Source organism: Anomaloglossus baeobatrachus, chromosome 4, assembly GCF_048569485.1.
Source record: "Anomaloglossus baeobatrachus isolate aAnoBae1 chromosome 4, aAnoBae1.hap1, whole genome shotgun sequence".
NCBI lineage: Eukaryota > Metazoa > Chordata > Amphibia > Anura > Aromobatidae > Anomaloglossus > Anomaloglossus baeobatrachus.
Genome location: NC_134356.1, coordinates 371,327,999 through 371,346,407, shown reverse-complemented (window position 1 = coordinate 371,346,407; position 18,409 = coordinate 371,327,999). Strand labels below are relative to the sequence as shown.

General features: G+C 48.0%; 1 protein-coding gene across 5 annotated transcripts in view; it reads left to right on the top strand.

Moving 5' to 3' along the window:
* Positions 1-18,409, top strand: part of KMT2E (lysine methyltransferase 2E (inactive)) — a 209,506-nt gene that overhangs the window by 120,571 nt on the left and 70,526 nt on the right. For all 5 annotated transcript variants that reach the window (XM_075345177.1, XM_075345175.1, XM_075345176.1 and 2 more), the window contains 6 exons: positions 978-1,016; positions 1,204-1,434; positions 6,261-6,391; positions 9,764-9,881; positions 10,057-10,166; positions 11,697-11,958. In XM_075345177.1, coding sequence (XP_075201292.1) covers positions 978-1,016; positions 1,204-1,434; positions 6,261-6,391; positions 9,764-9,881; positions 10,057-10,166; positions 11,697-11,958 — 891 coding nt within the window. The remainder of the gene's footprint in view (positions 1-977; positions 1,017-1,203; positions 1,435-6,260; positions 6,392-9,763; positions 9,882-10,056; positions 10,167-11,696; positions 11,959-18,409) is intronic.

Sequence of the window (18,409 nt, the reverse complement as noted above, 5' to 3'; positions counted from 1 at the left end):
TACCCACACATCAGTTTTACCATATAGTGAACACCGTGAATAAAACATCCCAAAAATTGTGCCATCACACTTTTTGCAATTTTTCCGCATTTGGAATTTTTTTTGTTGTTTTCCAGTACACCATATGGTAAAACTTATGGTTTCATTTAAAAGTACAACTTGTCCTGCAAAAAAAAAGCCCTCATATGGCAAGATTGACGGAAAAATAAAAAAGTTACGGCTCTTGGAAGAAGGGGAGCAAAAACGGAAAGTGCCCCGGGGCTGAAGGGGTTAAACATTGGAAATGAAAGTGAAGGATCTCAGAATGAAAACGGATAAATGTAACCCCCTTCATGACCTCTAACATACTGGTATGTCCAAAGTTGTGCTCTGCCTTTGATGCAGAATTGCAGGCTGAGCCTGCATCTTCATCTGTACTTGTCAGATGATCTGGTCAGCCGATTTTTATGTGCCTACAATAGCCGTGGGTGGATCAGAGATCTGCCTGCGGCTGTTAACCAGTTAAATCCCACTGTCAATCTCTCACAACACTATAATACAAATTGAGATTACCCCCATTTGCTCTATTTGAAAATAAAACATTAATAAAAAAATACATTTGGTATCGCTTCATTCATAAATGTCTGATATATCAAAATATCAAATTAATCCGATCGTTAAACTGCGTATAACAAAAGCGAACGCCCGTTCTATATGGAATGGTTCCAGCTCCTAAGGCCTTCCATACATCTGATGTAGGATATACATGTATTTATACTGAATACATAGAAAATGCTGACTTTTGAATGTCTGAAACTTCCTTTATGACCCATATACTATGCAAGTAAATCTAGTGTTTAGCTTTATCTGATCTGAAGATACAAGGCTTAGATTGTGTAATTTTTGTCATGAATCATATTGGTACAGCTCTGTGCACTGACAAATATAAGATGCTGATGTAATTGTACTTAACACCGTACTGTATTTTCTATCCGCAGCCCTTTAGAGAAGGATCTAGAAAATCTTCTAGAGTAAAGGTACAAATATTTTCTTTTCTGGTATTCTCCCCCCCCCCCCCCCCCCTTCCCTATACAACTATTGCAACTAGCCCATTTTAAGTAAATCTATTAAACTTCAATAGCAGTCTGTAATGTAGCCTAACAATGCTTTTTGTTAATGGCACCATTCTTTTGATTTTTATTTTTTTTTTTCCATCATGTTTAGGGTTCTGCTCCAGAAATTGATCCATCTGACAATCCCACTTATGGGTGGGAGAGTAAAATCAAAGCTTGGATGGAGCACTATGAAGAAGCAAACAGCAACCAATACAGTGAAGGTGTTCAGAGGGAGGCCCAAAGGATAGCACTAAGACTAGGTTGTGACAGCGACCGAAAAGAGCAATCTGCAAAGTCCAGCTTGAGCCCTAACAATCTCCTATTTAAACCACCAGTAGAGGTAAATAAGTTTGTCTATTCAGCTTATGAGCTTTCTGCTTTTCATGAGTTACGCACAATACATAATTTAATTTGGATCTCGTGTCTCGTTGCTCCCTCTTAATATATCAGGTCATAGCTTTTAATAATTGACTCAATGGCAATTGATAATGTTTAAGCATGGATGAAGATACAACACACTGTACTGCAGCCTGTACACTCCACAATCTGAACATTACAATGGAGTATGTGTGGATCAAACAGAAACATTCATGCCTTATGCAGACTATGCCTGATTATTGTATCCCCAGCTTTCTAACCTATATTTTTAATATCTACAGAAATGTTGTTATAGGTATCTTAAGGGGACTAGTTAGTGGCTTTACCCCATACCCACCACCAGTAAAGATGATTTATCTTTGTATGCATTGTATTTACATTAAGCACTTTGTAAACTTGTGAATCTACGTTGTCACTGTAGCTGATCTCTAAATTTACAAAGATGATCACCTACACTATAGACAGTGCTAGCACGAATGTCGGCTAAAATGTTACATTTAACCCCTTCACGACCATGGACGGAAAGATCCGTCCTTGTGCCCTGGGCCTTAACGACCAAGGACGGATCTTTCCGTCATGGCGGAATCGCGGCACCGGAGCCTCCGGTGACTGCAATATGTTAACAAAAACCGCAGATTCGGGGAGGAGGGGACCTGTTCCTGACCTTAGGAGGGGTGGTGCCTCCTCCCCGGACCTACGGAGGCTGTGATTGGTTGAGCGGCGTTCGTCAGCCAATCACAGCCACTGTAATGTTCCAGCCATTTAAAATGACTGAAACATTGAAATCCAGCCCTGGCCAGTGCAGCTGTAGCACTGGCCATTGGCTGGAGCTGGGTGACCTCACTGGATCACTCTCCCCCAGCTCCAATGCTCTGATTGGAGAGATCGGCCTTGTGACCGATTTCTCCAATCACAGTGGACCTGTTGCCGGTGACCGCCCCCATCAGCTTCACTTGTCCCTGCAGCACGCCAGCACAGTGAGTGTACACAGTGCAATGGCAGGGCGACAAGCTCCGGTCCCATGCTGTTATGAGACCGGAGCATGGGACCCGGAAGTTGCCGTGCTGCCATTGCACTGTATGAAACCGGCGAAAAGCGTCCCGATCCGCCGCCGCCGCTGCCCTCCACGATCTGCCACCTGTCTCCCCGATCTCCTGCCCGCACCCTCACCCCCACACCTCCCGATCCGCTGCCGCCGCCGCCCTCCATCTGCCACAGTGCCACCGCTCCCCCCAATCTGCTGCCCGGCCCCTCACCCCTCGTGATCGTTGCCCGGCCCCTCACCTCCGTGATGTGCTGCACGATCCCTGTCCTCCTCCATCTGTCATAGTGCCACCGCTCCCTCCGATCTGCTGCCCGGCCCCTCCCCCTCGTGATCGGTGCCCGCCCCCTCCCGTCCGTGATGTGCTGCTCGCCCCCTCCACTCCGTGATGTGCTGCTCGCCCCCTCCCCTCCGTGATGTGCTGCTCGCCCCCTCCCCTACGTGATGTGCTGCACGCTCCCCCCACCTCTCACCCCCGTGGTCAGCTACCCGCCCCCTCCCCTGTCACCGCCGTGATGTGTGCTCCCACACCTGTCACCGCCGTGATGTGCGCTCCCTCATCTGTCACCGCCGTGATGTGCGCTCCCTCATCTGTCACCGCCGTGATGTGCGCTCCCTCCCCTGTCACCGCCGTGATGTGCGCTCCCTCCCCTGTCACCGCCGTGATGTGCGCTCCCTCCCCTGTCACCGCCGTGATGTGCGCTCCCTCCCCTGTCACCGCCGTGATGTGCGCTCCCTCCCCTGTCACCGCCGTGATGTGCGCTCCCTCCCCTGTCACCGCCGTGATGTGCGCTCCCTCCCCTGTCACCGCTGTGATGTGCGCTCCCTCCCCTGTCACCACCGTGATGTGCGCTCCCACACCTGTCACCGCCGTGATGTGTCCTCCCTCCCCTGTCACCGCCGTGATGTGCGCTCCCACACCTGTCACCGCCGTGATGTGCGCTCCCTCCCCTGTCACCGCCGTGATGTTCGCTCCCTCCCCTGTCACCCCTGTGATCTGTGCTCCCTCTCCTGTCACCCCCGTGATCTGTGCTCCCTCCCCTGTCACCCCCGTGATCTGTGCTCCCTCCCCTGTCACCCCCGTGATCTGTGCTCCCTCCCCTGTCACCCCCGTGATCTGTGCTCCCTCCCCTGTCACCCCCGTGATCTGTGCTCCCTCCCCTGTCACCCCCGTGATCTGTGCTCCCTCCCCTGTCACCCCCGTGATCTGTGCTCCCTCCCCTGTCACCCCCGTGATCTGCTGTCCACTCTCCCTCCACCTCTCACCCCCGTGATCTGCGCTCTGCTCACCTGTCTCCCCCGTGATCTGCGCTCTCTCACCTCTCACCCCCGTGATCTGTGCTCCCTCACCTGTCACCCCGTGATCTGTGCTCCCTCACCTGTCACCCCGTGATCTGCTGTCCACTCTCCCTCCACCTCTCACCCCCCCTGATCTGCGCTCTGCTCACCTGTCTCCCCTGTGATCTGCGCTCTCTCATCTCTCACCCCTGTGATCTGTGCTCCCTCACCTGTCACCCCATGATCTGTGCTCCCTCACCTGTCACCCCGTGATCTGCTGTCCACTCTCCCTCCACCTCACCCCCGTGATCTGCGCTCTGCTCACCTGTCTCCCCTGTGATCTGCGCTCTCTCATCTCTCACCCCCGTGATCTGTGCTCCCTCACCTGTCACCCCATGATCTGTGCTCCCTCACCTTTCACCCCCGTGATCTGCTGTCCGCTCTCCCTCACCTCTCACCCCCGTGATCTGTGCTCTGCTCACCTGTCTCCTCCGTGATCTGTGCTCTGCTCACCTGTCTCCTCCGTGATCTGTGCTCTGCTCACCTGTCTCCTCCGTGATCTGCGCTGCGCTCCCTCCCCCACCTCTCACCCTCCCCGATCTGCTGCCTCCTTCATCTCCTGTGATCCAGCTGCCTAGATCCATCCTGTAGGGTAACTATCCCCAATCTCACCTCCCACTCCCCCCCCCACCCATCCCCCCCCCTCCCGCCTTTCCCCCCCCACCCATCCCCCCCTCCCGCCCCCTCCCCCATCCTCTGCCGCTCCTGCATCCACTGCGCCCTCTCCCATCCGCCCCCACCCTATCCCAGCCGCCGTCTCACAATCACAGATGCTCCCTTTATATGCCACTGCCCCCCCATCTGCTGCCGCCCCACCTGCCGCCCCCCCCATCTTCCGCTGTTTTTTTTTTCTATGCCTTGGGGGTCTAGTTTCCAAAATGGGGTCACATGTGGGGGAGCTCCACTGTTTCGGCACCTCAGGGGGTCTCCAAACAGCATGGAATACGCTAATTATCCCAGACAATTTTGCGTTTGAAACGTCAAATGACGCTCCTTGCCTTCCGAGCCCTGCTGTGCGCCCAAACATTTTATTTCCACCACATATGAGGTGTCTGTGTACTCAGGAGAAATTGCACAATACATTTTATGGTGCAATTTTTCCTGATACCCTTGTGAAAAAAAAGCTACCTGGTTGAAGTAACAATTTTGTGGTAAAAAAAAAATTTTTTATTTTCACAGCTCAACTCTATTAACTTTTGTGAAGCCCCCAGAGGCTCAAAGTGCTCAATAAACATCTAGATAAATTCCATGAGGGGTCTAGTTTCCAAAATGGGGTCACATGTGGGGGAGCTCCACTGTTTCGGCACCTCAGGGGCTCTCCAAACGCAACATGGTGCGGCTAACGATTCCAGCTAATTTTCTGTTCAAAAAAGTCAAATGGCGCTCCTTCCCTTCCGAGTCCTGCCGTGCGCCCAAACAGTGTTTTTTCGCCACATATGAGGTATCTGCGTGTTCAGTAGAAATTGCCCAACAAATTTTGGGGGTTCATTTAATCCTGCTACCCTTGTGAATATGCAATATTTGAGGCTAAATTAACATTTTTGTTGCAAAAAGTAAAATGTTCATTTTTTCCTTCCACATTGCTTTAGTTACTGTGAAGCACCTGAAGGGTTAATAACCTTCTTGAATGTGGTTTTTAGTAGCCTGAGGGGTGCTGTTTTTGGAATGGTGTCACTATTGGGTGTTCTGTGTCATGTAGACCTTTCAAAATTGCTTCAAATGTGATGTGGTCCCTAAAAAAAAGTGGCTTTGTAAATTTTGTTGTAAAAATGAGAAATTGCTCATAAACTTTGAACCCCTATAACTTCCTTAATTTTTTTTTTTTTCCCAAAATTGTTCTGATGTAAAGTAGACATGTGGAAAATGTTATTTATTAATTATTTTGTGTCATATGTCTCGTTGGTTTTAGAGCATAAAAATTCAAAGTTTGAAAATTACAAAATTTTCAAAATTTTCGCGAAATTTCCGTTTTTTTTACAAAGAAATGCAAAAAATATCGGCCTAAATTTACCACTAACATGAAGCCCAATATGTCACGAAAAAACAATCTCAGAATCACCGGGATCCGCTGAAGCGTTCCAGAGTTATAACCTCATAAAGTGACACTGGTCAGAATTGCAAAAAATGGCCTGGTCTTTAGGGTCAAAATAGGCTTGGGGCTGAAGGGGTTAAACAATGTGATTGAGCAGGGAAGGAAGAGTATGGGTACTTAGGTACTTCTTTCTTTGCAGTTGGATATATGGAAACAGCCAGGTACTGCCAATTATATTTTTACACATTTCATGTAGCAAAGTGCATGGAGAAAATGTCTTTATGGCTAATGTATTGTGTAAGGATCATAAGGTTAGCTTTCCTGTAAAACGAATAACAAAACTGTGCAACATTTTTAATTGATCTGTTTCTAACAGAGTTATATGCAGAAGAACAAAAAAATATTAAAAGCAGCAAAAGACTTGCAACCTGAAACATTAATAATTGAATACAGAGGAAAATTCATGCTTCGGGAGCAGTTTGAAGCTAATGGCTACTTCTTTAAAAGGTAGGTACCCTTGTCTCAATGAAGTGATAGGCAAGAAATATTAGAACTAGGACATCACCTCCCTCCTGACTTCTTTGCAAGATGTTTTTAAAGGCACAGTTGATAAAATCTTAGCATGATCACTTACAATTTTAATAGATTAGTGAAATCTTGGTGTCAGATTTCCTTGTTGGCCAAAGATGACTGGTTTTGTTCCTTTAAGTATCATGCCTTTTTGAAGTTCATTCTTCAGTAAATCAAATTTTGATGAACTTTAAAGGCGGTTGTCTTGCCTTTCTAAAATTTTATAAGCGGTTTTCTTTGCTCATTGCGACAACTTGTTTTAGGATTACACTGAATCCTTCCTGTCTTCCAAACTTGGAGGGCCTGCCAGGCAAGAATGTTAGGACCTCCACAGGCATGGAGGGGGGAAAGAGAGCATTTTTCTCCTCCTTGATGTAGATGATACCTTGATTAGGGAAGTATTGGTCGTAATAGTCCCCTTCTAGGACTTAACCAGATCTATTCGTTTTCTGGGGATCCTTTACAGATTTCTGCTAGTTCCAAGTTTTCAAAATGTATATCTGCATCAGTAATCACACTAATGTTACAGGGATGTTTATCTTATCGTGCCCATTGCAAGTTCAAATCAGCAATTTCCTTCATCACTGTTAATTATGTTTGGGTCATATTTGAAGCCCTACGATCATCTTGGACTAACAGTGACGTTAAGGTTTTCAGAATGATTTTGTCCACCCCCACCCCTCATACCACTTCCTTTGAATACCGTAACTTATTACCCCTTATCTGGACAATCTACTGATGAAGGTCACATGCATGGAGTTTTCAGTTGCAATCCCAGAGTACTGACTTCTGAGAAAGACTTCTATACTCTGCATAAGTTGAGTGTTATGTCCTCAAGACCATACCCTTTGCCCAATTCTACATCTGCTTTCACCTAGAATCCATTTTGTCTTTGTGCCATAGTTCAGTGATCCAGGTTTTCTTGTAAACACTTATTGTACTTTAATGGAATTTCCATTTGTGGTTTTCTCCAATGCTTGTCTTGTTTTTTTGCATGCTTCTGACATCCGTCTCTAGTTGAGCAATGTTGTTCTTACAACATAGCTCAGTCTCTCATTTCCAGGTGGTTTTCCCGGAGCTAAGAGTTCTTTTGTTGCTCTCCCTCTGGTTCCTCCATACCTCTGGGCCACTCAGCTTAAGTTCAGACGGTCTACTTGGTAGCAGTAGTTTACTTGTACATCAAGGTCACTGGGAAACCTTCTGATAATGTTGCTGATAACATTGGTAGTTTCTTACTGAGGTCAGTGTTACTGCAGTACACATCCGGATGTTGGACAACTAGGCCTCATATTGATTAATCCAAGAACCTACTGCTTCTAGCATTACACTGTCTGCCAAGTGTTTTGAATAACGCTTGTTAGGTTCCTTCAAACAAGCATTTTTAGTAGTGATTTAACTGCAGCTAGCCTATCAAAGGTAGTTATTACTACACATTGAAATTTCATTAACCCCTTCACGACCATGGACAGATATATCCGTCATGGAGCGTGTCCCGTTAAGCCCCGCCCCCTGCCGCGGGCAGGCGGTCGGCACACATATCAGCTGTTTTCAACAGCTGATGTGTGCCTGCTAGCCGCGGGTGGAATCGCTTCCACCCGTGGCCATTAACCCCTTAAATCTTGCTGCCAAAGTCTGGCAGCAAGATCTAAATGCGCGCGGCCATGTTTTTTACTTAGTGCCGCCCCCACCGGAAGTCACGTGCATGATCACGTGACTTTCGGTGGTTGCCATCGTAGCACAGGGTCATGTGATGACGCCTGCAGCTATGATGTTTCACTTTCGTTTTCCTTCGGCACGGAACAGAGGGAAAAAGAAAGTGACTGTATCTGCTGTTTACAGCTGTATAGCTGTGATCAGCAGATAGATAATAGCGATCGGATTGCTGATCGCTATAGCCCCCTAGGGGGACTAGTAAAATAAAAAAAAAGTGAAAAAAAGTTTTAAAAAATAAAAAAAAAACAAAAAACCTAAAAGTTCAAATCACCTCCCCTTCCCCCCATTGAAAATTAAAGGGTTAAAAAATAAATAAATATACACATATTTGGTATCGCCGGGTTCAGAAATGCCCGATCTATCAAAATATAAAATCAATTAATCCGATTTGGTAAACTGCGTAGTGGCAAAAAAATTCCAACCATTAGAAACGTCAGCTCGAGACGCAAAAAATAAGCAGTCACTGAGCCATAGATCCCAAAAAATAAGAACGCTACGTGTTTCGGAAAATGGCGCAAAACGTGCGCCACTTTTATTGGACAAACTTGTGAATTTTTTTTAACCCCTTAGATACAAGTAAACCTATACATGTTTGGTGTCTACAAACTCGCACCGACCTCAGGCATCATACCCACACATCAGTTTTACCATATAGTGAACACCGTGAATAAAACATCCCAAAAACTATTGTGCCATCACACTTTTTTTGCAATTTATCCGCATTTGGAATTTTTTTGCTATTTTCCAGTACACCATATGGTAAAACTTATGGTTTCATTTAAAAGTACAACTTGTCCCGCAAAAAACAAGCCCTCATATGGCAAGATTAACAAAAAAATAAAGTTACGGCTCTCGGAAGAAGGGGAGCAAAAATACAAAAACGGAAAGTGCCCCGAGGCTGAAGGGGTTAAAGGGACTGTGAGGTTCTGATCTTATCCTGAGATTGGAAGTTTGGCCGCCAGCATGGCTCAGCTGCTTTTCCGAACTTTGTGCTGTCTCATACTGCTAAGACAGGCAGCTTTGCCTGCAGCAGGGAGACGGAAGCTGGCTGTATCCAGCGATCTGTGCAACGTCAGAACAGCGCTTGCCACCTGTATTGGAAACGGCTTGCAAGTGTGCACTCCTTGTCTTCAGTTCTGAGCTGACCTGTAATTTTTGATAAGCCATTCATTAAAAAATTAAGATTTCCTCTGTTATCGATTGCTGAGGATTTATAATATGAGGTAAAATTGCAGCATTACTTGATTTTATAAGTTGAGACAATCCCCTTTAATGGAGAGGTAACTATCTTGCATGTTGAATGAGTAACCCCATGTGACACATTCACGTATGATGTTCTTATTACTTGAAAACTGAGCAGTTTTTCACTTTGGGCACAGAAAATTCCATGTTGATGTCCAAATACAATGCGTTTACTGCAAAATGCATCGTAAATGACCACTGCATGGTCCTGGCAACTCATTACTTAGATATGCTTGCATGAAACCAGTATGCCCGTTAAATTCCCATGTAATAGTATTTTGAGTATACCTTTTAATATTGGCTGAGATTATTCAATCCTTATAAATGTTTTTGTTTGTTTTTTTTCCTTTATAGACCATACCCATTTGTTTTATTTTACTCTAAATTTCATGGGTTAGAAATGTGTGTTGATGCAAGGACATTTGGCAATGAAGCTAGATTTATTAGAAGATCTTGTTCACCTAATGCTGAGGTAAGGAACTCCTCTTTGTTCTAGGTTTACTATTAGGGTATCATTTCCAGAATATTATTAGTTTTGTACAGAATTGTTCAGGTATTGAAAAAGGGAGAATTATGCTGGCAACTGCTGATTTTATTATATGCAATAGTATTTTATGTTTTAATTAACCTGTATCTTCATATTGTAGGTGCGGCATATTGTTGAAGAAGGAACAGTTCATTTATATATATATTCAATTTCAAACATTCCAAAAGGTGCAGAAGTTACAATCGCATTTGACTTTGATTATGCAGTTTGGTGAGTCAAATGGCCCATGTCTGTTTTTAGTCAGTGGATTATTACCCTATTAAAAATAAATTCTGGAGCAGCTTGGTTAGCAGTTGGGGTGCATCCATACACAAGCTTATGCCAGTCTGTCACATCTGTGAAACACAATCTGTGCTTGGGTCGGACGTCCCGTCCCAACCCCTCGGTCTCCCAACTGGAGGAAACCGTTTCATATGTACCTTTTTTGAGTTGGTTGGCTCAGCTCAGGAGAGCCTCGGTCTTCCAAGCAAAGTGCTAAATATATTGTACTATGTTTGTAAATATGCAGGCAAGTATATGGTAAAACATATCAGGAGTTGTGATATCTTTTTTTTTTTCTTTAACCAGATTTGTTTTAAACACCACTTCAGCATGGTTTTTGTTGTTGGGTTTTGTTTTGTTTTGTTTTTATTTTAAGTTCGCGCTGGAGTGGAGCTTTAAATGTAAGTCCTTGCCAACTATCTGGCACTCACCTGCCACAGTCTTCATCTTTTCAGCAGTTCTCCAGTCGGTCTCCTGTGATTCTGTTACCTGCCCGGCAGCTCTAGTGTTTTATGGAGCGCAGCGGAGGTCACAACTCAATACATGTCTGAAAGCCTCATTCTGGCTCTCTTACAGTTGCATTGGGAGCTTGTGTCATCACTTCTGGCTTCCGTCCAGTCAGAAGTTACAGGCATAAGATAGTACCACAAAACCGGAGTAGCACAGAAAAAAGATGAGGACGCCAGAAAGGGAGTATATGACAGAGGGCTTACACTTAAAGTTCCATTCCAGCACTGAAAAATAAACTCCAAAAACCGCTTGAGTGGTGTTTTCAGTGAAATTACACTTTAGTTATTAAAGGGAACTTGTCACCAGTTTTTTGCCCTATAAGCTGCGGCCACCACCACTGGGCTCTTATATACAGCATTCTAACATGCTGTATATAAGAGCCCAAGACCGCTGGGTATAACATAAAAAACACTTTATAATATTCACCTAGAAGGTCGCTCCAGTGCAGACTGGTCAGATGGGTGGCTTCATTCTCTGGGACGCGGCGCCTCCTCTTTCAGCCATCTTTGTCCTCCTTATTCTGAAGCCATGGTGCATGACGCGTCTGTCATACACACGCGCCAGCATTGAGGTCCCGCGCAGGCGCACTACAATACTTTGAACTGCCCTGCTAGCGCGTGTGTATGACATAGACGCGTTATGCACCTTGGCTTCAGAATAAAGAGGGCAAAGAAAGAAGAAAGGGGAGGCGCTGCTCCCGTAGAATGAAGCCACCCATCTGTCCAGTCTGCACCGGAGCGACCTTCTAGGTGAATATTATAAAGTGTTTATGTTGTACCCAGTGGTGGTGGCCGCAGCTTATAGGGCAAAAAAACTGGTGACAGGTTCCCTTTAAACAGGAACTTTTATTAAACATTTTACTATTCAATTATTCCTTCATCCCATGCCCATCCAATTTATCATAGTTACTTTTGATGACACAACTGCTGGTATTGGAATATGTAATCTGTGATGTTTTTGTTTATTCAGCAAATACAAGGTGGATTGTGCGTGTCTCAAAGACAATCCAGAGTGCCCAGTGCTACGATGCAGTTCTGAACCGACAGAAAATTTCATCAGTGGTTATGATACTAGGAGGAAAAAAGGAAGAAAAGAAAAAGATACATCTAAAGAAAGAGAATCTCAAAATCAGAACTTTCTGCTAGACAATGATGGTGCCATTGGCAAACTGAAATCACCAGATAAACAGAGGAAACTTTCCCCTCTTCGACTGTCTATCTCTAATAACCAGGTAATCTAGTGTTTGTGCCTTTGTTCTGCCTGCACAAATTTATATTTCCTGTTTTTAACACTAAAAGTCCCAGAGAGGGGTCATTTGACATTTCTACCATTGGAACCCTATGGAGCTCGAAATTCCTGGGACTTCTAGTGTTAAAGTGATAATTGAGCCACACCCATATTATGCCATTTAATTGGTATGTGACACAATGGTTTCCCCTGAAGGGGTATAATACTTTTAAGAGTAACTTAAAGCTCCATATCCAACCCCTTGGCATGATATATTTTGCGTTTACACCAGTTTATCAATCTAACAGATTTGATTGTAATTGCTGTATGATGCAAATTTCCAGCAGTGATAACTAGCACGATATTTCAGCACTGTATTTGTATTAATCTGAATTTTCCTTTAATTTTATTTAAGGGATCTGTTACTAAAACAATCCCTCACTAAATTATTAGAGCATAACCTTTCTTTTTCGCTCCTAATTGGGAGACCCAGACAGTGGGTGTATAGCTACTGCCTCTGGAGGCCGCACAAAGAACTACACTTAAAAGTGTAAGGCCCCTCCCCTTCTGGCTATACACACTCCCGTAGGAGTACGGATTCCTCAGTTTTAGCTTTGTGCGCAGGAGGTCAGACACGCACGCATAGCTCCATTGTTTTTAGTCAGCAGCAGCTGCTGACTATGTCGGATGGAAGAAAAGAGGGCCCATACAGGGCTCCCAGCATGCTCCCTTCTCACCCCACTGTATGTCGGAGGTGTTTGTAAGGTTGAGGTACCCATTGCGGGTACGGCGGCAGGAGCCCACATGCTGATTCCTTCCCCATCCCTTTTTACAGGGCTCTGGGTGAAGTGGGATTTACTGGTCTCCAGGCACTGAGACCGTGCTCCATCTACAGCCCCTGGAGAAGATGCTGGATGGAGCGGAGTACATCAGGGACATGGCCCTGCTTCCTCAAGGTACTCTGTGTCCCCGTGCATTTGGCGCTCACACCGCAGCATGCTGGGTGTTGTAGTGCGCCGGGGGACATCAGCGCTACGGCGCTTGTGCCATGGCCTCATTCAGCTTCGCTGAAGCAGGCACACTTATGGGAATCGGTCGCGCCGGCCGCTGGGACTGCGGCGCGGCTGGCACTTGTGGTGCGCCGGGGACTTCAGCGCGGCCCGCGCTTTTACGGCGGCCGCGCTGATAACTCGAGTCCCCGGCTTTTGCGGCCTGCTTCCGTTCGTTCCCGCCCCCAGACCTGCCAGTCAGGAGAGGGGCGGGACGCTGGCCACTTCTGGAAATCGGTCACGCCGGCCGCTGGGACTGCGGCGCGGCTGGCACTTGTGGTGCGCCGGGGACTTCAGCGCGGCCCGCGCTTTTACGGCGGCCGCGCTGATAACTCGAGTCCCCGGCTTTTGCGGCCTGCTTCCGTTCGTTCCCGCCCCCAGACCTGCCAGTCAGGAGAGGGGCGGGACGCTGGCCAGTGCATCAGCGCCGAGGGCTGGAGTCGTTTTTACATACTCCAGCCCTCACAATCGGCACAGAGGGGACACTGTTTCCCGCACTTCTGTTTGGGAACTCCCACGGACCGCCCCTCTCCACAGACGCCGGCAGCCATTCCTGCTGACACGCTGAGCTGCAGAGGGGAGCCGGGGAGACCCAGACAAGGAATTCTGCGCCTCTTACCCGCTATTCAGCGGGCGGTAAGCAGCCCTCAGGGCTCACCCCCTCTTGTGCCAGTAGTATTCTTAGTATTTTGTTTCTACAAATACTTGGTATTACATAGCGCTGGTCGCCCTTTGGCTATAGACTCTCTCACATTGCAGAGAGCCAGCAGCATGTCGTCCGTAAAACGCAAGGGTGCCAAGGCACAGACATTATATGCTTCCTGCACCGCATGTGGGACTTTTCTACCAGCAGGCTCCACGGACCCCCATTGTGTGCAGTGCTCGGCCCCTGCGGCGCTTGCACAGTCGGGACCTCTGCTGGACGTGACCCAGGGTGTACCACCTGTGAATGCTGTCCAGGTGACAGGAACTGAGTTTGCAGCTTTTGCTGACAGAATGTCTCTCACTATGTCACAAATTCTTGACACATTGCGAGCTAGGCCTGTACTTCAGGCCACGGACACTGTGCAATCATTGCCCCCTGGTCCCCCTCAGCTCCAAGCTCCGGGACGGGCATATACACCTCAGGGTGAAGACTCTGACTCGGACGATGGCCCCGGGCAGCCTAAGCGGGCTCGCTATGACGGGCCTTCACATTCATCTCAATGGTCAGGATCCCAGCGAGATGAATCTATGGGTGATGAGGCGGACGTAACTGATCAGGATTCTGATCCTGGGACCGCTCTCAATCTAGATACACCAGATGGTGACGCCATAGTTAATGATCTTATATTTAACATCAATAAGATGTTAAATATTTCCCCACCAGCTCCTCTTGTAGAGGAGTCAGCTTCGCAGCACGAGAGAATCCATTTCAGATACCCTAAGCGTACATTAAGCACTTTTCTGGACCACGCTGACTTTAGAGACGCAATCCAGAAACCCCACGCTTATCCTGAAAGGCGTTTTCCTAAACGGCTTAAAGATACACGCTACCCTTTTCCCCCTGAGGTGGTCAAGGGTTGGACCCAGTGTCCAAAAGTGGATCCTCCAATTTCCAGGCTTGCAGCTAGATCCTTGGTTGCAGTTGAAGATGGAGCGGCACTTAAAGATGCCACTGACAGGCAGATGGAGCTCTGGCTGAAATCCATCTATGAAGCGATTGGAGCGTCATTAGCGCCTTCTTTTGCGGCCGTATGGGCACTCCAAGCTATCTCAGCCGGGCTTGCGCGAGTCGACTCAGTCACACGTGCATTTGCCCCGCAGGTAGCACCATTGACCTCGCAAATGGCGGCATTCGCGTCGTACGCGATTAATGCTGTTCTTGACGCTACAAGCCGCACGGCAGTGGCGTCAGCCAACTCCGTTGTTTTGCGTAGGGCCCTGTGGTTGAGACATTGGAAAGCAGATTCTCATTCCAAGAAGTGCTTAACCAATTTGCCTTTTTCTCGTGACCGATTGTTTGGAGAGCGTTTGGATGAAATCATCAAACACTCCAAGGGTAAGGACTCATCCTTACCGCAACACAGACAAAACAAACCCCAACAGAGGAAGGGTCAGTCTGGTTATCGGTCCTTTCGAGGACCGGGCAGGTCCCAATTCGCCTCGTCAAAAAAGACTCAAAAAGACCAGAGACGCTCAGATTCTTGGAGGTCTCAGTCACGCCCAAAAAGGACAGCCGGAGGAACCGTTGCCAAGACGGCGTCCTCCTGACTTGCGGTCTCCGATTCCCACACCCGCGGTCGGTGGGAGGCTTTCCCACTTTGGCGACATTTGGCTGTCACGCGTCAAAGACCGTTGGGTGAGGGATATTCTGTCTCACGGGTACAGGATAGAGTTCAGTTCTCGTCCGCCAACTCGTTTCTTCAGAACTTCTCCACCACCAGACCGAGCCGATGCTCTGTTGCAGGCGGTGGCCGCTCTAAAGGCGGAAGGAGTGGTGACCTCCGTCCCTCTTCAGGAACAAGGTCACGGTTTTTACTCCAATCTGTTTGTGGTCCCAAAAAAGGACGGATCGTATCGACCCGTCCTGGATCTAAAGTTGCTCAACAGACACGTAAAAGTCAGGAGGTTCCGGATGGAATCCCTACGCTCCGTCATAGCCTCAATGTCTCAAGGAGATTTTCTAGCATCAATAGACATCAAAGATGCGTATCTCCACGTGCCGATTGCACCAGAGCATCAGCGTTTCCTACGCTTCGTCATACACGACGAACACCTACAGTTCGTAGCGTTACCTTTCGGTCTGGCAACAGCCCCCCGGGTCTTCACCAAAGTCATGGCAGCAGTAGTAGCTGTTCTGCACTCGCAGGGTCACTCGGTCATCCCGTATCTAGACGACCTGCTTATAAAGGCACCCTCTCAAGAGGCATGCCAACACAGTCTGAAGGTGGCACTAGACACTCTCCAGAGTTTCGGGTGGATTATCAACTTTCCAAAGTCTCATCTAACCCCGACCCAATCTCTGACTTATCTTGGCATGGAGTTTCATACTCTCTCAGCGATAGTGAGGCTTCCACTGGACAAGCAGTGCTCGCTACGGACTGGAGTGCAATCTCTCCTTCAGAGCCAGTCGCACTCACTGAGGCGCCTCATGCATTTCCTAGGAAAGATGGTAGCAGCAATGGAGGCAGTCCCGTTCGCGCAGTTTCATCTGCGCCCTCTACAATGGGACATTCTACGCCAATGGGATGGGAAATCGACGTCCCTCGACAGGACTGTCTCCCTCTCTCAAACTGCCAAGGACTCTCTGCGTTGGTGGCTTCTCCCCACCTCATTGTCACAGGGAAAGTCGTTCCTTCCCCCGTCCTGGGCAGTGGTCACGACGGATGCGAGCCTATCAGGGTGGGGAGCGGTGTTTCTCCACCACAGGGCTCAGGGGACGTGGACTCAGGAAGAGTCCACCCTGCAGATCAATGTTCTGGAAATCAGAGCAATCTATCTTGCCCTGCGAGCCTTCCAACAATGGCTGGAAGGCACGCAGATTCGGATTCAGTCGGACAATTCCACGGCGGTGGCGTACATCAACCACCAAGGGGGAACACGCAGTCGCCAAGCTTTTCAAGAAATCCAGCGGATTTTGACGTGGGTGGAAAGCAGAGCGTCCACCATATCCGCAGTTCACATCCCAGGCGTGGAAAACTGGGAAGCAGACTTTCTCAGTCGCCAGGGCATGGACGCAGGAGAATGGTCCCTTCACCCGGACGTGTTTCAACAGATCTGTTGCCGCTGGGGGACGCCGGACGTCGATCTGATGGCGTCACGGCACAACAACAAGGTCCCAGTTTTCATGGCACGGTCTCACGATCACCGAGCGCTGGCGGCAGACGCCTTGGTTCAGGATTGGTCGCAATTCCGACTCCCCTATGTGTTCCCACCTCTAGCGTTGTTACCCAGAGTTCTCCGGAAAATCAAGTCCGACTGCCATCGAGCCATACTCGTCGCTCCAGATTGGCCAAGAAGGTCGTGGTACCCGGATCTGTGGCATCTCACGGTAGGCCAACCGTGGACACTACCAAACCGTCCAGATTTGCTGTCTCAAGGGCCGTTTTTCCATCTGAATTCTGCGGCCCTGAACCTGACTGTGTGGCCATTGAGTCCTGGATCCTAGCGGCCTCAGGTTTATCTCATGAAGTTGTTGCCACAATGAGACAGGCTAGAAAACCATCCTCAGCTAAGATCTATCACAGGACGTGGAAGATATTCTTAGCGTGGTGCTTGGCTCAAGGGTTTTCTCCCTGGCCATTTGCATTGCCAATTTTTCTTTCCTTCCTGCAGTCTGGGTTGGAAAAAGGTTTGTCGCTTAGCTCGCTTAAGGGTCAAGTCTCCGCGCTATCCGTATTCTTTCAGAAGCGCTTGGCACGGCTTTCTAAAGTACGCACTTTTCTCCAAGGAGTTTGTCATATCGTTCCTCCTTACAAACGGCCATTGGAACCCTGGGATCTGAACAAGGTTCTCATTGCTCTCCAGAAGCCGCCTTTCGAGCCGTTGAAAGAGGTTTCCCTTTCTCGGCTTTCACAAAAAGTAGTTTTTCTTGTGGCGGTCACGTCTCTTCGAAGAGTGTCCGAGCTAGCGGCGTTATCTTGCAAATCTCCCTTCCTGGTGTTTCACCAAGACAAGGTAGTACTGCGTCCAATTCCGGTGTTTTCTCCCAAGGTGGTTTCTTCCTTTCATCTCAATCAGGATATCACTTTGCCATCTTTGTGTCCGCATCCAGTTCACCAATTTGAAAAGGGTTTACATCTGTTGGACCTGGTGAGAGCACTCAGGATTTACATTTCTCGCACGGCGCCTCTACGCCGTTCTGATGCGCTCTTTGTCCTAGTCGCTGGTCAGCATAAGGGATCGCAAGCTTCCAAATCCACCCTTGCGCGGTGGATCAAGGAACCAATTCTTCACACATACCGTTCTGCTGGGCTTCCGATTCCATCTGGACTGAAGGCCCATTCTACCAGAGCCGTGGGTGCGTCCTGGGCATTGCGGCATCAGGCTACGGCTTAGCAAGTGTGCCAGGCGGCTACCTGGTCGAGTCTGCACACGTTTACCAAACACTATCAAGTGCATACCTACGCTTCGGCAGATGCCAGCCTAGGTAGACAGGTCCTTCAGGCGGCGGTGGCCCACCTGTAGGAAGAGGCTGTCTGACAGCCCGTTCATGTGGTATCTTTTTACCCACCCAGGGACTGCTTTTGGACGTCCCACTGTCTGGGTCTCCCAATTAGGAGCGAAAAAGAAGAAGGGAATTTTGTTTACTTACCGTAAATTCCTTTTCTTCTAGCTCCAATTGGGAGACCCAGCACCCGCCCTATTTGTTCTTAGGGTTTCGTTTTTCGGGTGCACATGTTGTTCATGTTGTTTCTTAAGTTC